Here is a 26,217-nt window from a genome sequence, read left to right on the forward strand (position 1 = left end):
TTAGAAATGACTCCTGGTATCATGCAGCGCAAATTCCACACCACAATTATAAACAGTAACATAATCGTTATTGAATACATTTAAAATAAAGTCATCAAAGGCGTAAAAACATAATTCATTGAATTTACATTTTCAAATTAATATAAAAATGTTCCCTTTACTTAGAGCTTGTATATTTTTGTAGGGTACATTTTTTTAAATTACATTAAAACCATTTATAATAATTATTCGAAGTTTTTGTCATACTCTTGATTAAAAAAATACGGTGATGCGTCCTTTGATTGTCCACGTAAAGTTACAATGGCAGAAGATGATACACATTTCCTAGATATCCCTGAACATACTCATTAATAAGTTTTAAATGAAACAAATTATTACGATGTGTTATAAAATGCTTTGTCTTGATGCCTGTCGACTTTCAATGGATTCTTACTTTGCCCTTTCCTCACTCCTACATGTAGTATTGTGGTAATAGGTTACTGGAAGTCACACTTTGGCTAACCCTGTTCATAAACTTCATCTGTGTGCCATAATCGTGGAACACGCATCTCTCTCTCTGACAGCTTCAGTCACAAGCGACCACTGTTGCCTCAAAAAAATCCAACATTTTGGATACAGCTCCGTGACTGGGTCTTATTTGTGTGTGTGTTTGATGTTGACAATGCGAATTTCAACACTTGTTTGGTCTCTGCGGGCGAGTCAGATGTTGGTTTTCAGCCCAGTTGATGTTTCTTTTTAAAAAAAGGCGACAATAGATCAAGCCATAGTTCAAAGCATTTTGGGATGACAGCCTGGTGACATGTGAGGATGGTAAAAAGCTGAGGAATGTTGGTCAGGCTCGACGATGTTTTTGTCTTTCGGCATTGCTGTAGACACACACAGTGTTGTTGTTGTTGTCAAGTGAGGGGGAAATCCTTTGGAATTGCTTCAGAGGAGTCTTAAGCCTCTTTGGTTGGTGGTGTCGTTCTCAAATGTTGAAAATTGTTCGTTGTTGTGAAGGAAAAGGAGAATAGAGTTCATCCACCACCCACACTTGTCTTTTTGCTGAATGCAGCTTGCAAGAACAGCTTTATTCTGTCCATAAGGAGGAATCCAAACCTTCGGAGACACGCCATGATTCGTAAAGGTCACATTAGATGTTATTATTTTTTTTCAAGCGTCACGCTGTAAAAATGAGCTCTTGCGATAAGAGCGTTTATGTGTTGGCGAGAAGACAAGCTAATCCGGCGAGTCTAAAGTCCTCTGACGTGTTTTGTTATGGTTGTCTTTGGTTGTCGCTTCATTATCGGGGTTGTTGACACTGTAGTTAAGAATGCTGGATTGCTAGTCTAGGAATCAAGTATTTGGATAGATGCGGGTCCACGATTTATGGCGGCACTAACATATTTGGTATTGAAATTATAAATGACCCGCAATGAGCTATTTTGCCTTAGGGCGTAAGAATACATAATCACAGGAAGGCGCTCTCAGTTACCCCCGTACTTGCGGAACTCCATCATAAACAGTGGACCCTGTTTATTATCCGATAGTAAGAATGGCAAAGTTAAAAGGTCCAAAATACCGTAAATCAAATTTACTAACACTGGTGAACAGCAAATTTTAATCAGACATGGCTTTTGTGTCCTTAAACATGTTTCTGACACTGTGGATGGGTCCTTGAGACGTTTTTTTAATGCGTTTTAGACCTATCTATTGAATTTTGTGAAACAGGTGTCGAGGCCTTATTTGTTCGATCAGTGGGCCCTCATACCACCGGTAGAGAGACAGTCTTGCTTTGAATTATAAACCCCTGCAAGTTATTAAAGAAGTTTTTTTATTTCCTCGATTCATTGTTTTAAGTGTAAATGTGGTGAACTGTGAATAAATGGGGAAACACCATATAACATAAAAGGTGTAAGTGTGTGAGTGTAAAAGAAAAAGATATATATATACTGTATGTATACATATATATTTTTTGGATAACAAGCTTTCGTTAGACTCATTGGCAGCCATGCGCTATGTGGCGGTGGCGCGACAGTGACTGAGTGGTGTTGGCAGGTGGGTCTTGACTTATGACACTGGGGTCATGTGATACTCCATGTGCAGCCTGTCGTGGACCCCTCCCTGTAATTGGCACGTGCGTCATGTCGGTCCTCGTGGGGGCATTAAACAGCAAACCCTCATTTCAAATATTGATGATAATGGTGTGCCACTTACTTTTGAAGCATTCGTCTTTCATATTTCTGCAAAAAGAAAAAAAAAATCAAAATCATGCTAACCCCCCCCCCCCCCCCCCCCCGCCCCCCCATTCCCCCTTGCCTTTAAAATCCCCCTTTTCACCTCCCAGCTGGTGCTCCCTTCTGCCCTCGTATACTCCATCTGTTTGGTGCGTTTACCCGGTGGCCTTGTGTTGCCGGATGAAACGAGACGCCGTTTGAAAGGGGGCCCTCGCGGGGAGGTGTTCCCATTGATAGTCAAGGCTCCACTTGTATTATAAGTACAGCCAGCCTCTTTCCATTTTTAAAAGATGTCTTTCCGCCAAGCATTAAAGTTCGGTATGGTTCAGCTCGGCGACCCAACTTATGTTTCCCACCATGGGCAGTGTCAATAAGTAAATATAGACGAGTTTTATTTCTATGAGGGCGCCTATTGAGGTACTTCACAAAGTGTGCTGCGAGCCATGATGTCCACTAGCCATAGGTTGAGCCGCACTGTGTTTGTTTACAGAGGAAATGTGTGGCGAGAGCTCGAGCCAATTATATTTACTGCGCCTTATGTTCTCTACCCGAAAAATACAAATGGGAGTTATTCCCTCAGAGCTTTATCTTTGCAGGTGAATGCTTATTATTGACAAATAGTTATATATTTATATGTATACAGTAAACTATTCGCGAATACCACGCTGATTTTTCTTGTGTGAACCCCACAGGGAGGCTCACCAGCCTGTTGGACCGCTGCTTGAATCTGCCATCACGCTCCTGTTAACTGTTGCTGGCCACAAAACTCAATCCATGTCGCCAACTGTTTTTTCTTTTTCTTTTTTTATTGGTGAAGTAACCTTTTGGGAAGCAAGCAGGCCCATTTCAGATGCATTCCCTCTCCTCCAAGCGCGGTAAGACAGGTTATGCCTTGGCTGTGTTTTTGAACGCCACAAAGCGAGGGCCTTCGTCTGGATGCTGAAAGCAGCTTTCACACCTCCTCATCTTCTCCTTCTTTTTGTGTGCTTTTGTAACCCCCGCCCCTTCGCCCTTCTCCCACCACCACCAACTGGCCTCTTGTGTGACGTATGGTCGACTCCCAGCAGGCTTTACCCCCTCAGTGATCCCATGGGACGAGGGCCTGTTGTTTGCTCTTTGAAGTGGCTGCAAGGAGGGTGGGGGTATGTAGGGGCGGGGGGTGCATATTTGGAGGCACATTCTAAAGGAAAGAAAAGCTTCAGGCTTTCGGGAAGGAGTTTGGGGGTTGAGGGGTAGCACCTGGCCGTAGCGGGGGCGATGTGATTTTTAAAGAAGTGTTCCCATGAGAGGATGGCGTGGAAATGACGTTGCCGGGGGCAACGTGCTGGTCGCTTTAATGCCACATTTGGTGGTGCAAAGTGTGAAAAGAACTGTTTTACCTCCACTATAGATGAGAGAATTCCTTGAAATTATTGATTTGAAGGAATTATAGTGGGGTACCATGGTGAGCTAGTGGTTAGAATGTCTGCCTCACAGTTCTCACAGTTCTGAGGCTTGGGGTTTTGATCTCAGTTTGCTCTTCCTGTACTTGCGTGGGTTTTCTCAGGCTACTTCGGCTTGCGCCCAAATTCCCAAAACATACCTTTTGTGGAAGGCTGGCATCTAAAGTGTCTATAGGAGTTAATGTGAGTCTTAATGCTTGTTTTTCTGTGTATGATGTCATGCCCCAATTAGTCACCGGGTGCATTTCATCCACAAAGACTAATTAGTGAACGCTTCACTTTTCTCATCCGGGGAAAACAAAACAGGTGGTGATTGCAATGGTAAAAATCTTCATCCAAGATATTGTTCGCAATATGGAGATTAATGAGCCAACAGCTGAGCCCATTTGAACTCTGTTGATGGTCAAAACAGCTGCACTAGGGGTGCAAACAAAATGATCTTGCAGGTGAATTAATATGTGGAGACATCTCTCCAAAATGTAAAAGGGGAAATCAAGTCAGAAATGTTCTTTACGATAAGATGCTCTATTGCGCTAAACACGGTAGTCTGCTTAATATTTCATTTGTGGAATATGAATTGAGCAGCAAAATCCACCGATGATGTGTAAAGCACTTTGTCCCTGCTGCTGCTGTTATGAAAGTGCTAAATTAATAGAGATGCACTGTTTGTATCCATCTCAGGGGGCGGCCATTTTGCAACTTGCTGTCGACTGAAAATGACATCACGGTGCCTCAGGGCTCATCTTGTGTATATCGCATGACCAAACTCATAAAACAGGCGAGCCGTGACGAGTTGTTTCATCAGCCCTGTGCAACTGTGATGTCATTTTCCGTCAACAGCAAAGTGGCACAATAAAATCCATATTTGCTGGGGCTTCAAATATATCCTTAAGATAAACCTCACCATATCTCGTGGATAAGAACGTTACAGTATTTCTCTCTGCATATGCTGTATGTTAATAACATTGCATGTGCTGCGTGGATGTGTGCATGTCCTGTCTGCAATCGGATATCCGGATGCACTCCAGAGATCAAAGTCTTCTTCGCGGAATGTGTGTGGAATCTCTGCGGATTAGCAACTAAGATTGTCCTCCCCAGCCCCGCCCCCTCCAAAATATACACTTGGCAATGTGGACAGCACCTTATCAACGGTGCCTCCTTCACGGTTACTTACTAGTCCCCTCCCCGACGGATTTCACGTGCAATGCTTTTTGGGGGGATAGAAGTGGGGGTAGGGTGGCAAACCGGAGGTTGAGTTCCTTTCTCGCGGTTGCGCCGCTGCCGAGCTCCTCTGAGCCTGGTGTGTGTGCGCTCGGCGCACGTTTTAATCACTCACTTAAAAGGCAGTGCTCAAGTGGCTGTTTAAGTGTTTAGACCCGGAATAATTCTCCCTTGTTTGTTTATCATGTTTTCTCTCGTACCCCCGCACCCCACCCGTCCCTAGCCTCCTTGCGGATTACGCTCTGGCCCATAATGTATAATGCTGAATAATTTCACTCAAATAGGACAAGATCAGTATTATAATAGTAATGTCACGTGACCAAATCTGGAAAAACCAAGTGAGCCAGTAGGTTTGCAATTTAATGCTCATTAGCCCACAGCATTGACACGTGTGGGAGAGCGCCGGTAACGGAGGCTAAAAGGCCACCCGAGGTCAATAAAATCAAGGAAGCGGGTGAAGGTAAACAGTCGGGAGAGCATTGTGACTGCTGTCTCCAAAGGGGCTCCTCGACTCGGCTCTTCCTGTGCCGTAGAGGAATGTTTTTTGGGAGGTGAGAAAAGACAAACAGACCATCTTCTGCTCGAGTGTTTATGTTCCGCGGGTGCCCAGGGAGAACCCAGTGTACACACATGAAAAACTTTGAATTCACCCCCTCCTACGCAAGATGTCATTGAAGGGTTTCACTCAAAGGACATTGACCCCAAGTAACCATCGCTGACGTCATCTTCTACGTCTTTCTACAGCAAACTTCGCAAGAGGAAATCAACAGCTCAGATATGGTTGTCTCGTTCTTGTCTTTAGAGCTGTTCGAACGGTTGTGGAATTGCTCAAATTTGTCTTTTTCACATGTGCTGCCTGGCTGAATTTTTGGGGCAATTGACGCTGTCGGCTAAATTAGAAAATGGCAGCAACCAGTCATACTCTCTGGATATTTGAAAAGCAAAACCCAGTGTGTTCAGTGCCTTGAAATGACACGAAAAGTTAAGTCAGGCGTGATTTTTAGTCAATGTTAATTTTACTGTTGAGGCATGACTCGGTTTTGTATAAACACACAGTGCACAGTGTATTTGAAAGAAAGAGGGAAAACAAGCTCAATTTCTCACTCATTTCAGAGTGGTTGTGTCTTGAGTCACAATTTTACACAGTATAGTTAGCACTAAAGTTAGCGTATAATTATACCCTGTATTACACAATAATAGTACAGACAACAAAGTCAACACCCATAGTTGGGTTTTAAAATTGATCGTTGCTGACTAAGGAATTTTTTTTTCTCATTAAAAACAACTGCAAGAACGTGAAACAGCAGACGGTTATCCCTGAAGCTACAAAATACACGCGACAACAATGCATTGTCTTGCGAAGTTGCGTATGTCGGATCGCCAGCCAGAGTAAAAGACAAAAACACATCTACAAGTATATTGAACTTGCACGACTGGGGCCTCTCACCCCCTTTGTCATGGCAAGGGTCACGTGGACTTTTTTCTTGTGTCGTGTTATGATCGACCAAGCTTTTTTTTAAGTTCATGTTTGGAACTCATAAAAACATGCATGCATGATTTAATGACATGTTGCATCTTTCAGTCATGCGTAGTGCTCCAAATTCATTATATAGGCGAGCCATTAATTCCAGGCTAGCTAGAAATAGAAACGCACCACTCGTAAATGGCCACGCTTGCGTACAGTAGTTTCAGTGTCTATTTCTAACACGGCGTTTACTCGCCTTGCTCGTGCTGTCTTTGTAATTAGAGATTTTGGGTGCACAGTTAAAAGGTCAGATGCGAGGGATGTTTATTGAGGTGGCGACTGGCAGGAAGTGTTACAGGCAATATGACTGTGGATGCTGGAGGCGGGGGGGGGGTGTCTTTGGCCAAGTGTGCAGTGATTTGTTGAACATGAACACTTGAGAGGTTTACAAGGTGTGGGAAATGTGAGTTTAGACAAGACGAGCTGGTAGTAAATCCTGGTTATCATTTAACACATTTTATCGCGTCAGATCACATGATCACAACGATACCCTTCACATTTTTACACCATCTGCTGTCTGCAATTATTTAATGATTGACAAACTCCTATAGTATAGTTTGTATTTTTAACTGTTTATGCTTTCACTCTGGTTAAGTTTTACATTTAAAAAAAACTTTAAAATAAATATTTTATTGGTGTTGCTTTGGCATCCAATCAGTGTATTTCAATGATGTCAAGCTGGCATTGACAGCGTAGATCCAATCTGTGAGTTTGTGTTGCAATATTATTGACACCTATCAAGCGCGTATCAGATTCCTTATTTGAAAAGAGACCTGATTCTGATCTGATAGCCGGAGCGTGAGGAGCATTCAAACTCCACGCCGGAGCCGGAATCGAACCCTGCACCTCTTCACTGTGAGGCTGACGTGCTAACGTGCCTCCGCACCGTCTTGACGATTAATTAATTTTCCAGATCCCTAATGTGTAGTTAAACGGTGACACTCGAGGAAAAAAACTAGGACTGATTTTAAAGGGGAGCCGTCTGTCTCGTGATGGATAAGTAAGCGTTTCAAGAGGAAATCCTGTGACTTTGACACAGCCAAGTGTTTCCTTTCATCCGTCTGGTGCGCTGAAAGGTTGAAGTACCCGTCACTTCCGCGGCGCCCTTTCGGTAAGACTTCCTCGCCGCGACGCTCAACTGGCAGCGTCAGATGAGTAACTAATTGTGAGGACCCTGCAGACCCTTCTAAACACGCCCTGGGATGCTTAAAAATCAGAGTCGTCTGGGCTTTTATAATCCATCCTGCTTTCCATTAGCGACTGTGACACGTGTAAAGTGTGGCGCCTCGCAGCAGGATGGTTCCAGAGATGACTCACTTCCTTTTAAGGACACCCGACGAAATCCAAGCGCATCCAAACAAGCTTGTGGAAATGAGACGTGTCATTTTGCCCTCCCCATTCTGTTTTTTTTCTTTTCTTTTCGTCATTCTTTTGGAAGTCTGCTTTACTCTGAATATTCAGAGCGCAGCAATTTATTAATTTGTCACTTTTGGCAAGCGCCGGGCACCTGTAGCTCAGGGCCAAGCGACAGTCTGACGCCTCGCTATGCCCCACAGTCTTTGCTTACCACGCCATGCAGAATCACATTGTTTGCTGCCTCGGTGACTTGCCTCTGAGGGAAAGAAATGGTTTGGTGCAGAATGTTTAGTCTGAAAACTCCCACTTTTTTTTTTTTTTTACGTGCTGCACCACACACGAGTAAGAAGTAGTCCCCTTAATCTGTACAAATTAATTCAGCTAATTAAAAATCAACCCATAACTGACAAGTGATTTACATAGTCTAAAAAAAAATATATGCCACAGTCACCCGAACATCAAGACAGTGAATTCTGCTGAGTGCTCGTTACTGTTTATGCAGACGTTTTTATGCACTCTGAAAGGTGCTTCTGTTACTCTGTCTTGTGCATGAAAGGAGGGTTGTGGTTCATCTAAATTTGCTGCAGGGGCAATCGTACGGTTCAACTCTTGATCTTGACGTATTGTATCAACTCGCACCTCCCCCGTGCCGTGGTAGTGCTTTGATAAACAGTGTGATAGATGTTAATTGCGGTGCCTGTATGTTTTTCAAGCGCTAATAACCTACCTTGAGCTAACAGGTGGAGTTCACAACCCCCAGGGGATCGCTGACTTGGAAAAGAAAAAGTATAAAAGCTTATCTTTGCAGCTGTTGCAGTTTTCTAAATGGGTCAATAAAGTGTTAGCCAACTTCACACATGAAATACCAAAAAAAAAGTGGAGTGGGTGGGAGATTAATGGGGATCAGCATGTTTGAGAGGAGCTGAAATGAGGTCCAATAAGTACCACGAATAATCCAAACGGAGATCTCGGGGTTGTGAGCATCGAAGGAATGGTTGCTTTTTCTTGGGAGTTTTTGTAGACACTTTGGAGACACAAAAGAAGGAGCATTGTCAAACAAGTGGTACATTCGCGTTCTCACAACACTTCACTTTTTGTCCCTGTCTTTGTCTTTTTTCGTGCATTTTTAGTGGCGGCTTTTTAAACAGACGGATCACGTTTCAGCACTGTCACGTGAGACGTGAGGATAACTCACAGGATCTGCTGCCGTTCGCTTGCTTTTTCTTATGCCTTGATGGCGACACTTAGTCGGAAAAAAAATGGGCCTGATGTCAAGTTAGCATACCTCACATGAGTTCAGTTCAGCAAGAATCTAAGGATGAACTCGCATCCAGTTGTCTTTAGCTTTTTGCTGCATTATTGGGAAACATATTCCAAAATATGGACAATCGACATGCATGCCACATGAGGCATGAGTGTAACCTACAAGATAAAAAATATTATTTTTTACTGCTCTAAAAATGAACCGCCATAATGCCAAATTATATATATCGAACCTTCTTACAGGACTTTCGTTCAGCGAGAATCAAAGGTACTCTGAACTTGTTTTGCTTATTCGCTGGCTTTTAAGAATGACGTCAAGGGAGATGTTGGCGTAACTCACAAGAGTTCAGATTATCAAGCGTCGCAGTTCAGGGAACATTGCAAGTTCAGCACGAATCAAAGGATTTACTGGCATTCGTCTTGCTTTTTTTGAGACACTTATTTCATACGTTCTTCCTTTGGCTGCTCATCTTTGCTGTTTTCTGAACTTAGAACTTAACAGAACTTTAAACTCAGTTCTTTCAATCCTCATTCTGCTTTAAAAAATCTAAACACAATTGTTCAAGTACACAACACTTGCCTTTATTTACTCTCAATGTTCATCGCTCTATTTATTGTCTATTGTGCTCATGTATTTTTGATGTTCCATCTTTGACATGATGTTGGTTTTATTGTTGTTTTTTTGATCACTTTTATACAGCTGCTTCTTATGCTGCCTCTTGGCTAGGTCGTCATTGTGAATGAGAAATTGTTCTCAACTGACCACCCTGGTTAAATAAATGTAAAATGAATGAATTAAAAAAAAAAGATGACCCATTGTCAAGCACGATGCCAGGTGAGGTGTGAGCATACCTCACAACAGCTCATCTTTGCCAGCGTCAAATTGTTTGCTTTGTTTTAAGCTTAAAGCTCACCGTAAAAGGTGGATTGTGGTCAAGGCTTTTTGTAGGCTATTTTCCAATATTTCTATTTTCTTTTTTAACTCTTTGAATGCCAGACATTACTTTTTCCCAGTTTAATGATCAAACCAGAGTTGGCCAAGACATTTGACACCAATCAATGGCATTTCAATCCAGTGGGGAATATTGGTTTGGTGCAGTATATAGTATGTAGCTTGGTGACATAACAAATTAAACTTGTTAGTCAAGGTACAACTGTATAGGCAATTATACTATAAACATTTTCAGTGGGGTGTCAATATTTTGAGAATTAGTATATATGAATGAATCCATAATGTAAACATATACACAAATGTGCTGAACCCAAACAATGTTTCCTCCATACATGGTTCGGTGTGGAGAATCTTACCAACCAACCTGTATCGCGATGGGAATCCTTCTGGCATGCCCAGCTTCCGGTGTCGCCGAGGGTGCACGGTGTAATCACAGTGCTGCTTCTAGAGAACTGCCCGCCTCTTGCCAACAGACGACGACTCCGCGGCTATAATTTGCTTCCCGGAGAGCAGGAAGAGAGGCGGGTGTGGCGTGACTGAAAGGATGTCAAGCGTGGGGCCGAGAAGTCTGCCCGAGAGAAGGTGTCTGTCTCGGATATGGCACTCCCGCCCCCACACTCAGTTTCTCCACTTATGACTTGGAAGCTAGGCCGGGGGAAGAGCCCCTATTTTCAAGCGACGGCCGAGATTTGGACGCGCGATCACGTCAAAGCCAAACGCTAAGCAGTGTTGGCACAGGTTAGCGTTTGCTAACTGGGTTGGCAGCACTGTCGTCTGCTCAGCAGCACATACGCAAATGTTCTCTGTCTCCAGCTCGTCATGGTAATGCTAGCTACACTCGGCATTGGCCCCACAGTAGAAGGCGGAGTGATAAAGAGCGCCTCATTTGCATAAGACACGAGAGTTCAGAGAGTCTGAAAAGAAAAACCGGTGTAAAGTGAGCCTTGAATTTTTATACCCTTGGCGTATTTGATCAAAGCATGTCATAGACATGTTATTAAGACACCCGGAAACTGTTTTGAACGGTTAAAAAAAATCATTTCAAATGAGTTATCGTGTCAGTGTTGCTGCATTGAGTGCATGCTTTTTTTTTTACCTGACGCTGAGAGTCAACTACTGTGCAACAAAACACACAAGCACACTCACACCAGAGCTGCTGTAGGCCCCGCTCACCTTCAGACACTCGCACACAGACTCACCGATGTCACTTGCCACCCTACCCCTACCAAGAGACACTACATACAATACATACTGTAATTTCTATACATTTAAGGATGCAAGATTGCAAGATTGATGTGAACGAGTAATGTACTAGTGCATGTGCACTCATTTTCAATGTACGGTGTGGCATCTGTGATTTTCAGTGAATACAGCGTGTCGCTTTTCAATTTAAAATTTAAAACTGAGGCTCAGAGGGGATCGAGCCTTTTCTGTTGCTGGTCCCTCTCTCTGGAATGACCTCCCACTGAACATTTGGCAAGCCTCCTCGCTGCCCATCTTTAAAGCCTTCCTCAAAACTCACTTGTATTCTTTGGCGTTCGACTCAGCATGACTTAGATTTGTTCTTGATTTTACTGCTTGGTGCTTTCTACCGCCTTTATTACCGATTCGTCTTACTGATTATTGAGCATGTTAAATCGCCCATGTACAGCACTTTGTATGCAGCAATGGCTGTTTGAAAGTGCTCTATAAATACTGTTGACTTGAGTTGACTTAAAATATCAAAATACTGAATATGCTACATGTAGTTGTAAATAATTTCCCGTGAATAAAGAACAAATAGCACATCAAGTTTACAACACAAATCTTGGAAAATGTTTTGAAGTTGTTAAAAATTCCATGTGAAGACCCTCCACAGTCCTCATTTCATTACTTTTTTCTTTTTCTTTTTTTATGTTTCTTTTTTTTTTTTTTTGTGCATATATTCTTCCGCGGTTGCATGACCTGGTTCATTGCGGTCGGTTTTGTAACTTCGATGACCTCCTGAACAAGGAATTAGACAAAAAAAGTGAGGGTCTAATGGGCTTATCTGGGACAAAACAATTTCCTTGTGAGCATTTTAATCAAGATGTCAGTCAGGCCCCTTTGAGACTTTGGGTGGTCCTCGCGCAGCACTTCTGCAGCATGTCGTGCTTTGTTTTGCCCTTCACCGACGAGTGACAGCCAGCAGTGTCCATAAAATAGGTGAGGTGTGTAAAAATGACACATCTACCAGGCAAATGGTGGTGTTGTGGAAATGACTTGACTTCAAAGAACTTCTCTAATGCGTTAAAAAAAACAAAAGACTTGCACTTGGCACTGCCTTTATGCATCTTTTTTTTTTTAAAGCTGGTTTCCCTGTTGTCTTCTGAAACCGGTGCAGCATACAGTATTAAGCATCAGTTACAGATTTATCTTTCGGACTGCGGAGCAACACGGAGACATTTATTTGCCATAACGATCAGTCTTCCCTCCCTGCGCGCGCCGTTTGCGTCAGCTTTGCTTTGCAACATGTTTATCTGAGATCGTTATTTCATGTGCGGAAAACGGATCCCCTTTGAAGGGCCAAGTCGGACTGCTCAGGCTCATATCAACACCCTCTATCTTGGCTCCATCTCAAGAGCGCTCTGGGGGTGGGAAAAGCGAAAGACCCTGCGGTGTTTAATGACGCTGGTTTGTTTTTGTTTTCACGATGTAAATTGGGAGCATGGGCGCTGTTTCGGGTTCTTGGCCTTTTGAAAGCGCTTCGACTTACACCCGGGATGGTGGGAGGGGAGAGGCATTTCCTCTCTGGAAGTTTTTTTTTCTTTTTTTTCCCCTTCCTTTCAGTAATGCTACACCTTGACGCTAATTGGCAGCTTTCTCATTGCTGTTTTACTTTGGTTTTGCAGCTGGACGAGAGCTTTGTCCACTTTTTCAATGGCACATAGCTGCTTTCTTCATCAGTGACTCATAGATGGTCCACTATTCTTAAATACAATTCACATTTTTTTTCCTGTGGACTCTATCCTCACTGAAATACTGACCTATTCACCTCTCTCACAATATTTGTGTATTATTGTTAGAAGTGTGTTTATTTACAGTTTAAGCAAATAAGATAATGAGGTAATTCTAAACATTTTGGGGGATGTCTGTCACTGCCGGTTTTTCCCTTTACGCAGCAGGACTCGGTCCTCATCCACTCAGGCCGTAGGAGACATTATGCAATTTTTTGAAACAGTCCCGAAGTGTTTTAACAGCGTATCTCTGACATGCTATGGTCAAAAGACTCCAAGGACCAAGAATTTTCTCATACTTTATACATGGTATTTCTAGTCCTGCTGAAATCGGCCCCCATTTAGAGGCTTCCCCGTGCAAGGGAGCCAGCTCTCATTCTGCCCCACGTTTGGCCAACTGTTTCCATGTCAAACGATGGCAAAACGTGAGCTTCTCAACCGCAAAGGCTTCTCTGGTTGTCTCTTGTCATCTCGATGGCATGTTTGGCAGAACAACGGGATGGATCTCGGCAGTGATTGTGCGCATTTTGCCCAAAGTTTGGCTGAATCCTCTTCACTGTTTCGTATGTTCCAGAGGGAAATGGAGAACGGCTTGCTCACAGACACAAAATAAAAGTGTGGAACAAAAGATGTACTTGGCGTTAATTTCACACTTGATGTCACTTGACGGCACTTCAGAGACCCATCTCTTTGTCGAATCATTGAAAAGTAAATCTTGCCATAAAAATGCCCTCAAAGAGTGCTGTCATACTAAAACAATAACGAGTGAAACAGTTCCAGGATTATACAAAAATAAAATTTCCCACAAGGTGGTGCATGAGCCAAAAAAGAAGCCATTTTGAATCTTTCGATAAAGGTTGTCAGACCAGTAGTTTAGTTTGACCGCTTGGGTCATTATGGCATCGTTTTACATTCAGTTTAATTTGAAAAGTTGTTATTGTTTTGTGTCTGGTGAATCAGTGAATCAAGATAGCTTCCTCCGCAAGCAATCTCCAAGATCGTGAGGTTATGTTTTTCGCTCTCCACAATGAAAAGTAAAGTATTGAGTTAAAAACCAAAATTTTGGCTACGGGAGGTTTTTGATCAGGAGACGTCGATCAGCTATGGGCCCATGAAGCCCTTTGAGACTTTTTGGTGACAAAAAACTTCACTTCACTTGGCCTGGTCTGGAAGTATCCACCACCCTCAAGTCATCATAGCGAAACATATCTGATTGGCATTCTCTAGGTACCAGAACTCATTCTGCTAATGGGGAAGCACTGAACTGGCCTTGGCTGTGGCGTGCGCTCTACTGAGTCACCATCTATCGTTGCGGTTCCCCACATTATTTTGGCACCGTGACACAAAAAACAAAACAAAAACGCATTTCTGAAGGCGTTTCCTTGCGCCGGGTGAGGAGCCGGGCAGGAATCACCCAGTCCACAGCCTTAATGAGATTTTGTCCGAGTTTTGATGGAGCGCCAGTAGCCGCCGTCGCCGCAGTTCCAGCGGCCTCCTTCGACCGGGGCCCTGGCTCTCGTTCAGGGGGAGCTGTCGTCGGCCGCATAAATTGTCAGCTTGTGTGGCGGCTCACCGAGGCAGAAAGCGAGCAGACCAAAAAGGGCTTGTGGGACTTTCCCACAATAACATTGAAATACATAGTAGGTATAATTTCATGTAGCCTTTTGCTCTCAAACACTGACCAAAAAAAAAAGACGGTAAGTCCATGTCGGCAGTGCCAAACTTAGTATGGTGCCAGAGGCCACTTTCTGGTCACGAAGGCCTTTGAATTTCTCATAACTACTCCTCTCTTAAAGCAGAAAAATAAACAAACATCATAATGAAGTACCAAGAGATGCTAAATATGCAATAGCAGAAGTAAGCTGAACATGAAGATAATTTTACCCAAACACTTGGACTGACAATTGAGCGTGGTTAACAGTTATTCATAGGCCACCTCAAACATTACTTTGTGAGGGATTTCCCATACTCAAAAACTTAAGAAATTGTCCAGACGTACCGGTAGTTGTTTTGATGAAAATTTAAGTTTGGTTGGCATGTTCCTCCAAATATTGTCTCGACAGTCCAATGTACATTTCTTAAAAATCAGCTGCACAAGCCATCTTCCTTTTGTGATGAAAAATTTGGTAGGCACGCCTGTCATGAATGGAGTCACAAAATGTCTGAAGAAATCATGTCGAAAAAGACACAAGAAGGCAGCCTATTTGGCATTTGGTGGCCGTTTTTGGGTCATTTCGTCATTTTTGATAGTAAAACTCATAATGTCTCATTCACAGTTGCATGCATCTTTTCTTGTGTTTATCAATGTGCTAATGGTTCTTTGGCAACTTCAAGTTCATTACTAGCCCACCTGATGAGGTTTGCCAAGCCAAAGAACCCAGACCAGCGAGGCATATTGAATTGAAGAAAGGCATGCACACACGCTTCTATGTTACAGTTGCCCATAAATCATTTTGTGCTGGAGCAGTTTGAACAAGTTTAAAACACCCAAGGGGGAGAGGCCACACAATCCCAAAGTAACTCTGACGGACATGGACTGCTGTTGAAAACCGAGCACTTTTATGTCCATTCAAACACAATGTCTGGAAAACGGTTTTGTTGGATGCGAGCGCCGTTGTTGAGGTGTTGGATTATGACCAGAATCTTGCACCATATTGCACATACAGTGTGCCTGCGTGTGTGTTTGATGGATACACATTTTGTGTGTGTGTGTATTGTGTGAGACGAGGACTTTTATATATATAAATGATATAAAATGGCTTTTTTGGGAGGGAGGGGTGATCAGTTGGCAAGTGTACTTTAATTTCCTCCCCGTAGTCTTCTCTTAGCCATTAACATTGAAGGAAATGAGAAGACATGGATATACATGAGTCTGTGTGTATGTTTGTGTGTAAAAGTGTGTGATATTTCCCATTTTCACGCTGACCAGAACAATTCCAGTGGTTACCCCAAGCATACTTAATAAAATGGTTTCCATCCATCACCGCAGACAACAACCAATTAGCACATTCCTGGTTCTCCTGTTTCTCATGCTGTTGACTTGCCCTGCAATCATTTTGTACCGTTCATCATTAAAAAAAAATCAAAGAAAACATCCAAGGGGCCTGATCTTTGTGTATTTATGGATTAAAGGCATTAGTGGAATGTTGACCTTGGAGTCATGTTTGTCTTTGATGTAAGACAAAAATGACATGTAAGTCAGTTAATTATTTGATTAAGTGGTGAAGTTTAAAAGGAAAACAAGCAATGGGGGGGGGGGGGGTGATGGAGTGCTTTAAGACATGCTTTCCTGAAATGTAATCCACAGTTATTAAGGCCTGCCTGGGACAAAATATAGTGGATTTTTTTTTTCATTTGGGGTTCAGGATCAATTTTATAGGTGTCTGAAGTCCAAATACTCTGCCGATTTTGATGTCTCGGCGTCTATCGAAATAGTTCATTCAAACATGCTTTTGCTTTGTGTTTACGTAAGTCTGCTTCGAGGGGAACTAAACGTAAGATTGAAAACTTTCTGTTACATTTTTGACGTGAATATCTTGAATATATATTGAATATCTAAGCCGCCATTTACTTAAATCTACAAAGTATTTATTCCAAAATAGAGCTGGGCCACTACCGATACCCGGCATCGTATGGGGCCAACTTCATTGTAAACAGTAACAGCTGAACCTATGTTATTTTGCACTTCAACTTATTTTTTTTTCTTCTTCAAATTCCCACTAAGTACTGCAGGTCGTTGTATTTTCTTCCCGTGAGACCACCCATGGGGTCGCACTATGACCGGCAGTATCTCATGGAGGGTAGGCTCACACTTTTGTGAGCTTCCACCTCGTGGATGACGGAACAGTTCAATGTGGCGCACCTTTGACTCCCACTCACATTAGTTGGTAAACCTTGTAATACTGTTTTGGCGGGGCCAAGAGAACGTTTTTAGTCAAAGTTGATGTGCTTTTGTTTGCAATTTTTAGCAATTGCTAAAAATAATGTAAGTAGCAATGTGACAGGATTTCCCAGAAATGCAAATCTGTCATATTGCTGAGTGTGGTTGGAGCGGTCACTTCAATCTGAATACAAAGCACCAGGTTTTTGAAAATTTAATGAAGGGTTTTGGAGAAATTTACAGTAGCTTTTGTGTGGTTTAAAAAAATGGCCTCTTTAAGCAATGTTTTTACTGCCGAACAAAAATCTGGTAAAACCTCTCGTTTGAATAACTGACAAATTTCAGCTATTACTGTATTATTATTCACAAATGAACTCATACAGGCCAAAATTCTGAAGTTTGCTTCAAGTGGACTCTTTAAAATGACTGTGATGTTGGCAGTACATTCCAGGGTCATGTTCTTAGTTGTTATCTGTCATGGAGGATTTTAGAGGTGTTTGAAGTGCTCATTTTATGTTTTTCCAAAAATGTGCCAATATGGTAGCCCCTCATCACGTTGTTAATAAAAGAGCCCGGTTTTATTTTTTTTGGTTTAGTTTTTGAGATTCACAGCGGGTCGGTTGCAATATGTTCCGCCGTCACAGTTCCATGTTTCAGAGACAACATTGGACCTCACAGAGATAACAGTCTTCCGCTACCCGTCGGGTCACCCCTCCACGTTGTCTATTAATGCACACCTCGTCAGGCATTAACCCTGGCATATACGTGTCTTTTGTTGTTTGATTGTTGACATAACTTATAATGTGTCGATTCTCTAACAACTGGCGCATATAAAACAAATTATTTTTTTTACCTAGAAGTCTGGAAATTATGGTCTGCAATAGGTATGGAATTTTGAAATCTCCAACGTGTAGGCATTCTGTGTACTGCCCCTCTTCATGGAAAGATGGTCTCTGTTTTCATGTCAGTGGCTGCATGCTTGTCAAGGATCTTGTCAACCAGTGAGCGATGGCTTTTTTGGATGGATGACAACCCTGTGAATATCTGAGCCACATCGTGAAACCGAGGGATTTTGTGCCCCTTCAAAGCCCCGCATAGCAACAATCTGAGCTGGCTGAAAAGGTGGTTCTCGGACACCACTGAAATAGTTGTGTTCGCCCTCGATGTGCAGTAGCTTCAGCCGGACTGCCAGTCTAGTGTAGCGTGTTTCTGACCCTGCAATTATCCTCCCATGCTGATGTCAAACTTTGTTTGTGTATGTCCATCTGACTGCCCGTGGTTAGATTCTGGGATGCCACTCTGGGTAAGAATGCCCTGCTGTGGATTTGCATTGTTTGTTTTTATGTGCCAGAATGAGAGACTCACTGATATACTTAACAACACATGTTTATTTTTCTTTCTTTCTCTCTTTTCCAGGGCTCCATAAATGAAGCTCAGCAGATGGGTGATGAGCACTACCGCTTAGAAGGTAAGCATTTAGTCACCGCTGTCTTTTTTACTTCACCGCTCGTCTCTCACACGTCATATCAGCATGCAGAGGGGGTTTGGGCGCCGTCAGTGTCAGACAGGAGATGACAGGTTAGCTTAGCACTAGCTAGCTGGTACAACAACTGGCGTTTTTGATTAAACCAACAGATGTCCTACTACTGACTGTGAAAGAACGGGAAGAAAAAAACTTTTTTTTTCCCAAATGATAAAAAAAGTCTACCCTTTCTTTTGGTAGGTAGTTTTTTTATTGTCAAAGAACACAATATTCTGTGCTTCTTGAAAGATAATATAAAACAATATGCCGCAGCTGTAAGAAAGCGCTTTCCAGATCTGTCCAAATGCAGTTAAACTTTGAAAACGACTGACAGCCAATGAGTTAAGACACCTCAGAACTGTTTTGGATAATAAAAATCCATAAAGAGCCTAATTTAAAGCCAGTTGAGAAGTAACCCCAAACGAACGATGCTTTGTTGCTTACTTTTGGCCACCAATTAGACTCGGCCGCTAATAAAATCCTACATTGAAAAAAAAAATGAGCAGGATTAACTCCCTTGATCACCCGATGAATAAAATGTGACTTCTTCTGCCCACAAAGGCAGAGTCATCCTACTCATCGCCCATGCATTTAGCCTTGGAAGGGCAGGAGGCAGCATATATGTGTAATCCAGTAGCCAAAATGGATGAGCTCGAACGTGGCAGTGGTCCCAAACTGCGAGCCACGGATTGCCCTCGCCGTGCCCCTCAGAGCCAATCCCACGGCGGCTTCTTGGCGTGTGGATTTCTAAAGGGGGGGGGGGGGACTGGGGGAGTTCAGTGATCCTGCATTACTGTTTCTCCTCCCGGCGTTTCATTAGCTATCTCACCGCCATATTGAGCCTGCTGCCGAACAGATTTGCCCCTCGCACGCACGATCAAACAGCAGGAGCCGCCTCCTCTCTCAATATCCAGAAAAAAAAAAGTTCCCCAGGATGTCGCCTTTCATTTCCGGCCTCCTCCCGACGCAACGGGGATGATCAGACGGTACGGCTTTGATCCGCTTTTGGATGGCGCAGGAAGAAAGTGGGCCGTCGTGTTGTGTCTGCTGCCCCGGCTGGCGCGCAAACAAACAGTGTTTCCAATTTGACTCGGCTTATTAATTAGTGATTCTGTTTTTATTCCACGGACCGGACTGATCCTCATCCAGAAGGTTGGAGAGTGGGGACTTCAAAGTGGGATGGGAGGAGAGGCTAAAAAGAGAGGGAGACGGGGGGTGTGGTCTGAAGAGGTGGCAAAAGTACTCACATAAAGTACTTACCGTAAATAGAAGTACAGATACTTGTGTGAGCAAATTTTCTGGTAAAAGTACGGACACTCCTGTCCTCGAACAGATTTTACAATCTGTACTTTTATTTTTTACTCATGTGTTAAAAAAAAAAAAAGTTGGAAAAAATGTACAGAAAATTGTTTTTCTTACTTTGCAAGGTGCTTGTAATTATTATTATTTTTAATGACTGGATACAGTTTTACGGCAAGCTCAATTCTGTTAGTAGCGAACTGTGAACAGGTCCTGCAGTTAAGTCTCTGCTAAATTAGCGAAAGATAACTGAAAAGAAAAAAAAATCCCTCCCGGTGTGTTTTTAGGCCGGTACATGACGACATCTATTATTACGCTCGTGGTCTGCAAAAGTGTTCAACTGCACAGCCTTTTACTGAGAGCTGTTCCGAATATTTTGTTCAGCCATAATTAGACAGAGAGTAATCATCCCACCACGCCTTCTTCTCCGGAGGCTGAGGAGCGAAGTCCCACTATAGTTGGAACAAACCCTCTGATCCCGTCACAAGTCCAAAGGGACTGTTCCGGTTGCCATCAGCTGCCTCTGGAATCCCATGAACCAAAAATGCTCAATAGAACGCCTTCTTCAACTGGGACGGAATCCCCGACCACTGTTATCTATCACCGAGAACAGTCACCTACCACCTTAGGGCCATTGCTTGGGTCGGCTACCTCAATCAACAATGGCGGCACGCAATACGGTCCATTCGGATTCATTGGCGCCCGCCTACCAGGGAATGTGGCCCAAGTTCTGCTAAACATTGGACTTCAAAACTCCTTCTCACAGGGAACTCTACCAGTCCTGCTTAGCAGACCCACACAATAGGTTGGACCTACCAGGTCCCACCGACAAACTAATTGGATATAATATATACACACACACACATATATATGTATTTTTTTTTTTTGGAAGGGATTTTTAATTAAAACCCATTCAGGTTTTCCCCGCCTACTGCTCAAAGTCAGCTCCAGCATGCCCGTGACCCTTGTGAGGATAAAAGTGTTCAGATAATGGATCGATGAATATAATGAAAACACTGTTTTCTCCGGGTACACACGCGACAATCTATCCTCAGGTCAGGGCCGCACACCATTTGAGGCTGATTATTTTCATGTGTTTATATGTCTGCAGTGGCTCTTCCTCCGGAGAAGACAGACAGCTGCTGCTTGGAGGACAAGATGATGCAGGAGCGGGATGGCAAGCAGGTCCAGTTTGAAGTGAGTTTCTCACTTTGTCCACACTCAACGGGACCTTGATTAACTTCCACGAAGAGGAAACTAGGCCAGACATACTGACACGGAGACACGCACGCACCTACTCATTCTGACACACACACACTGACACGCAGAGACGCATGCACACTGACGTGGCTGTGCTGTTACAGGAGCTGGAGTGCGCTGTGTCCATGGAGGAGGATAACCGTCAGGAGTGGACGTTCACCCTCTATGACTTTGACAACAACGGGAAAGTCACCAGAGAGGTAAACTGTCTTTTCCCAGAAGGGTGGGCTTGGACGGGCTTAGACTCTGGAGGCGCAAGTCTTTGATCGATGAATGAACAAGTAAATCAGACAAACATCTGCCAAGACATCCCCACCCACATGAACATCTGGGATTTTCTTTTATTAATCAAGCTGGAGAGCTTAAAGTCATCCTATTTCACGAATAAAACATCAAAGAATGAGCACATACCTCCACCAAGGCTTAAAATCCTTCAGGGGGGATGTCTCGTGACATGCTAACCAAAAAACTGTGAGCATCAACAAGACTCTTCTCTATTCTCGGTTTGTGTGGAGACAGAGGAAGACCGGCTGCCGCAGCCAAGTGGAACATGTGGAGTTTGTGGTTTTACCTTTAAGCACATTTAGGTAGTCCTCACAACTCACAGGTCTAGTTCATTAGATGTAAATGGGTCAACAAAGAACCATATCAACACTTTCCAGGAATTAAATCATATTTTGACAACAAAAAATGTTGGCTTTTTTTGCTTTAACTCTTGGGCCCTTCAAATGAAAAAAATCCCAAGTTACGCATTTTACAATTTTTGTAATGAGGTATTTTGTGTTATACAAACATTCTTTTTTTCTTTTTTCAAACACTCAAAATGTTCAGAGGCATATGTGCTATCCATACATATATAGTTTTTATTAGTTCTTTGGGATTTTTTATTCTTTATTTTTTGCAAAAGGAAAAATAAATTGGGTCTGGAGGTCCCAACCAAGCCCTACTAACAATCCCGAACGGACGTGTTCATGTAAAATGCATTGGTTTGAAGCCTGATTATTCAATTCAACCCCTGAAATAGAATTCTTAATAAAACATAATATATCCAGTATTTGTTCTATCCACGAAGCTATCTTTTGACGTGGGATCCCCCCAGTGCGACATTGATCGGCCAAATTGACTCTTCACCAGCGTGGTGAGTGCGGGAAATATTCAGTGCGCCACATGCTGTTTCAACATGGCATTGTCGCTAACAAACACACACATAAAACTAGGCTCGTCTCTATTCTCTCGGTACAAAAATGCATTTTTGTCGCAGAGGAGATTGAGAACAACAGAAAAATGAGCCACCACAGCAAAGATGAGATTGTGGAGTGTAATGCTGCAGTCTTCAGTGAAGAAAACAACATGATGTCCATTATGGGAACATGCTGATGATTTTGGGACACCCCCCCCCCCCCCCCCCCCACATACACACACACACACACACACACACAGGTCTGATGTGGAGCCACCACACCCAAACGAAAAGTCTCCTGTCACAAACCCTCTCCACACCTATTTTGTCTTTCCTTGCTGCCAGGGAAAAGCCGTGCTTGGTGCCTGTAGAGATTGAAGAGAACACCCAGAAAGTTTTGTGTTGTGTGTATGTGGAGCTGTTGCCGGTGGCTCCTTGACTCATGAGACGGCAGACACTTTCTTTCTTCTCTAGCTCCCTTTTCATGTTGTCACGCCACAGAAGATGGTTTTCTCCTTGGTGTCTGTACCTGGAACTGAAATGTGCACTCATTCCCGCATATTTAGCTCTTTTTGTTGCGAAGGGAGTAATCATCTGCTAAATTGGCAGCAGTTTACAATGGATGTTTATCACAGGAAATATGTTCCAAAGCCACCCTCTGTAGCTGAAAGTCCGCACTACAGAGAGACCTTGTGTATCAGACTGAACAGTGGAACCTTGAGTTCACGGACCGGGAACCAACGCACCTCAGATTAGTTCTCAAAGTCTGTTTATATTTATTGACAATAATGTTGTACTGTACTGGGCATTTTTGGGTGCACGAAAAGAGCACAAAATAATTTTCTCTTTAGGAGACAAAATAGCTGAACAGAGAATCAGCTCAGTATTAGGCTGTATAATTGAGGTTCCACGCTATATCCAAAATTGGCAGAGTAATGTAAGAAAAAAAAGTCATTTCCCTCTGTGTGACCATCTTTTTGCAGGACATCACAAGTCTCCTCCACACCATATACGAAGTGGTGGATGCCTCTGTCAACCATTCTCCCAGCAGCAGTAAGACCTTGCGGGTCAAGTTGTCGGTGGCGCCAGACTCTAGCCAGAGATGGAGGAGTTGCACGCAGGGCAGCGCAGGTACCCCATGGATTTGTGTATAAAAATTGTTAAATTCATCATAGGGTATGTGATAGTATAAATGTCATTGTGAAAATGATCAAGAATTTGTTCCCCCCCCCCCTCCCAAAAAAAATTTCCAAGTAAATGAGTGAAAATTGTTAAAGGAGTAAAAAGTCAGTGTATTGACAGAATTGGAAAAGTAGTAAAAATAAGTTATGAATATTTAAGTAATGCAAGTATACAAAAAAAGTAAATTGTGGAAAAATGAGTGGAACATCAAAAAATAGCAATATTTTTTGATTGCCGTTTTATTTGGGGGGTCACACCTCTACCCCCCCCCCCCCCCACCCCCCACCCGCCTCTCTGTGTGTTCCCTCGCTTCTGTCCTGTTGTTACAGCTATAAATACACCTCAAGAGATTCCGACATAGCCTGCTCGCCCCTATGCTCATTTCAGCCTGCGTCAGATCTAGCTGGCATCCTCATTAATTTCTCGGTCTCTTCTGAATACTTTTTTCCTCTGCTTCTATTAGAAGTTGCTGGAAGTTTGAAACAGAGTATGTGAAGCGTTGTTTGAAAATGGTTAAAAAGTTTGACAATTCTCTAAAAACTCAGCGAAAATTGTCCACAAGTGAAACATTGCAAAAAAGAAGTGCTGTCATAAAAATAGAATTAATGTGCTCCGTTCAACATATGGAAATAATGCCCCACAATATCGCCACCTGTGCCAGTGATGGTGAAGGTTTGAGAGATCCTCCCCCAGGCATTTAATATCATCTCCTTCATCAACGTCTTGCTCGTTAAAAATACTCGGCACTGTGTTGGTTTTTAATATCACCTACAGTACATTGGGTGTGTCATCTACAACTGTAAATCACTACTTGTCCCACGCAAGTGCTTGTACCGTCCTTATCCTTGGGCTCAACAAAACGTTTTTCTAGTACGCTTTTTGTAAAAACTGGAAAGTAATATGCTACTGTGTACCTTGCTTACTGTTTCTGGTTCACCCTTTGCAAATGTTTCTTGTGCAATATGGCATTGTTTTTCTTTGCGTCCTCCTTGTTGTCTACGGTGTGTCTACTATCCAGCAGTAAATTGCACCTCTTACGTATTGTTGGACCCAACATGGACATACCCATGCGTAGAAAATGTTGCCATAAAAGTGAAATACAATATATCAATATAGAGGAGCATTTTTCAGCTCCTTTGCAGTTCTTATCTTTTCTAGGGTTAAAGCAATTAAGCCCTATTAATCAAGCCACACAATTAAAAATAATGGAGGCCTTGAAGAAAATGTACAAAACAAATGAGACAAATTGGTCAAAAATTACTGTGGTAAATAATATAAAAGAATCGGAGTGAAAACGGTCCAACATGTAAATGTTTCCGAAAATGAAGTCTGTGTAAATTGCCCCAAAAATACAGAAACGTTGTGGAAAACTTGTCAGGATATGATAAAATAAAAATGTAAAAAAAAAAGGAAGTGCCGGCATCAAAATGAATGAAACATTGCTGAGAATGTGAGTGAAATAAATTGTAAAACATTAATACTTGTCAATGGACTTTAAAAAATCCAAATGGGAAGAAATGTTGTGAAACAACAAATCAATCAGTTAAGAAAAAGCGTTAAAAAAAAACCCAAATCAAAACATGAGGATAAAACGATAAAAAAAATGAGTGAAAAGTGAGCTGTCAAAAAAATATGATGATGTTCACCTTTCTTTATGACGACTCAGGAGAGGGAAAAAAGTAGCACAAAAATATACATCCATGTATTTTTACCAGCATTCGTCCTGTTTTTACAGTTATAAATACACCTCAAGAGATTCCGACATCGCCTGTTCGCCTTTATGCTAATTTCAGCCTGCGTCAGATCTGGCGTCTTTATTGCTAAACTATTTCTCAAGTCTATTCTAACTCTATTCTTCCCATATTTAATTTAGAAGATGCCGGGAGTTGAAAATTGAATAAATGAAGCAGTGTTGTTTTTTTTTCTTCTTCCACCTCCTCTGTAGATCTTCAAAGTAAAAACCCGAAACAAAGGTTGCTTTCTTCTTGTGTGACTGAAGTTGTTGTTGTTGTGCGTGTGTGTGTGTGTGTGTGTGTGTGTGTGTGTGTGTGTGTGTGTGTTGTTCTCATTGATAATAGCCTTCTGTTTTATTTCCCCTGACACAGATGCGTCCCACCCAAGGGAGAGAAATGACAAGTGCGTCGAAGACCCCAAGGGCGCAGACAAGAAAAGTCGAGCGCTGATCCGGTAAATCTGCACTTTTGCCTCTTGTACTTTTTGCGTCAGTCACCCTATCCCTTTGAAAATGTTTACTTGGTGCGTTTGTTTTCTGAGACCTGTGATTTTCCCCATCTGCTCCGACAATGGCTGCCTGATCACAAGGGAGCCCTCGTTTGGCCTGTGATGAACCTCTCTTAAAATGATTGGTGGTGCTTCCCCTCCCAGGCGCCACCACAGCGACCAGCACGGCCACGGCCAGCCGGGCAGCCAGCGCCACTGCGTGGACGAGAACCTGGAGCGACGGAACCACTATTTGGACCTGGCTGGCATCGAGAACTACACATCCCGCTTTGGAACGGGTGAGTGGGCCCTCCCGCATGCTCCGGAGCGACCTATGCAAACATCTTGGTGACAAACAACATTTTTACCTCATTTAAAACTCCCAAGTGTTGAAGATCTCTTCTGTGCCAATATTTCATCGAAATACAGTACAGAGTTTTAGGAACCGATTCATGTTGGGAAACGTGAAAACAATGCGAGCATTGACACCCCTTCAAAAATGTTATAATAAGCTAAAACTAGGAACTGATGCTAACCTGTGCATCTGACAAAACTAAAAGCGGCTCTGCTTAACTTTTGACAAGTTAGCCAAAAGTTAACTTGTCAAAGTTAACTTTGGTATCAAAGTTATATTGATACCAAAACAAAATTTGGTAACACACCCTTGGGGGATGTGGGCGTTTCGACATGATAATGTTCCATTCAGTGTAGTCTGACCGTTGCT

General features: G+C 42.8%; 1 protein-coding gene and 1 long non-coding RNA gene across 2 annotated transcripts in view; one reads left to right on the forward strand and one right to left on the reverse strand.

The window, feature by feature from the left end:
* The window catches only part of LOC127600079 (uncharacterized), a 183,639-nt gene that overhangs the window by 126,042 nt on the left and 31,380 nt on the right, over positions 1-26,217 (reverse strand). The gene's annotated exons all lie outside the window — the stretch shown is intronic.
* Positions 1-26,217, forward strand: part of nkd1 (NKD inhibitor of WNT signaling pathway 1) — a 34,502-nt gene that overhangs the window by 1,566 nt on the left and 6,719 nt on the right. The window contains exons 4-9 of the mRNA XM_052064373.1: positions 18,247-18,298; positions 20,763-20,848; positions 21,016-21,111; positions 23,075-23,222; positions 25,379-25,460; positions 25,659-25,792. Coding sequence (XP_051920333.1) covers positions 18,247-18,298; positions 20,763-20,848; positions 21,016-21,111; positions 23,075-23,222; positions 25,379-25,460; positions 25,659-25,792 — 598 coding nt within the window. The remainder of the gene's footprint in view (positions 1-18,246; positions 18,299-20,762; positions 20,849-21,015; positions 21,112-23,074; positions 23,223-25,378; positions 25,461-25,658; positions 25,793-26,217) is intronic.

Source organism: Hippocampus zosterae, chromosome 4 (genome assembly GCF_025434085.1).
Source record: "Hippocampus zosterae strain Florida chromosome 4, ASM2543408v3, whole genome shotgun sequence".
In the NCBI taxonomy this organism is placed as follows: Eukaryota; Metazoa; Chordata; class Actinopteri; order Syngnathiformes; family Syngnathidae; genus Hippocampus; species Hippocampus zosterae.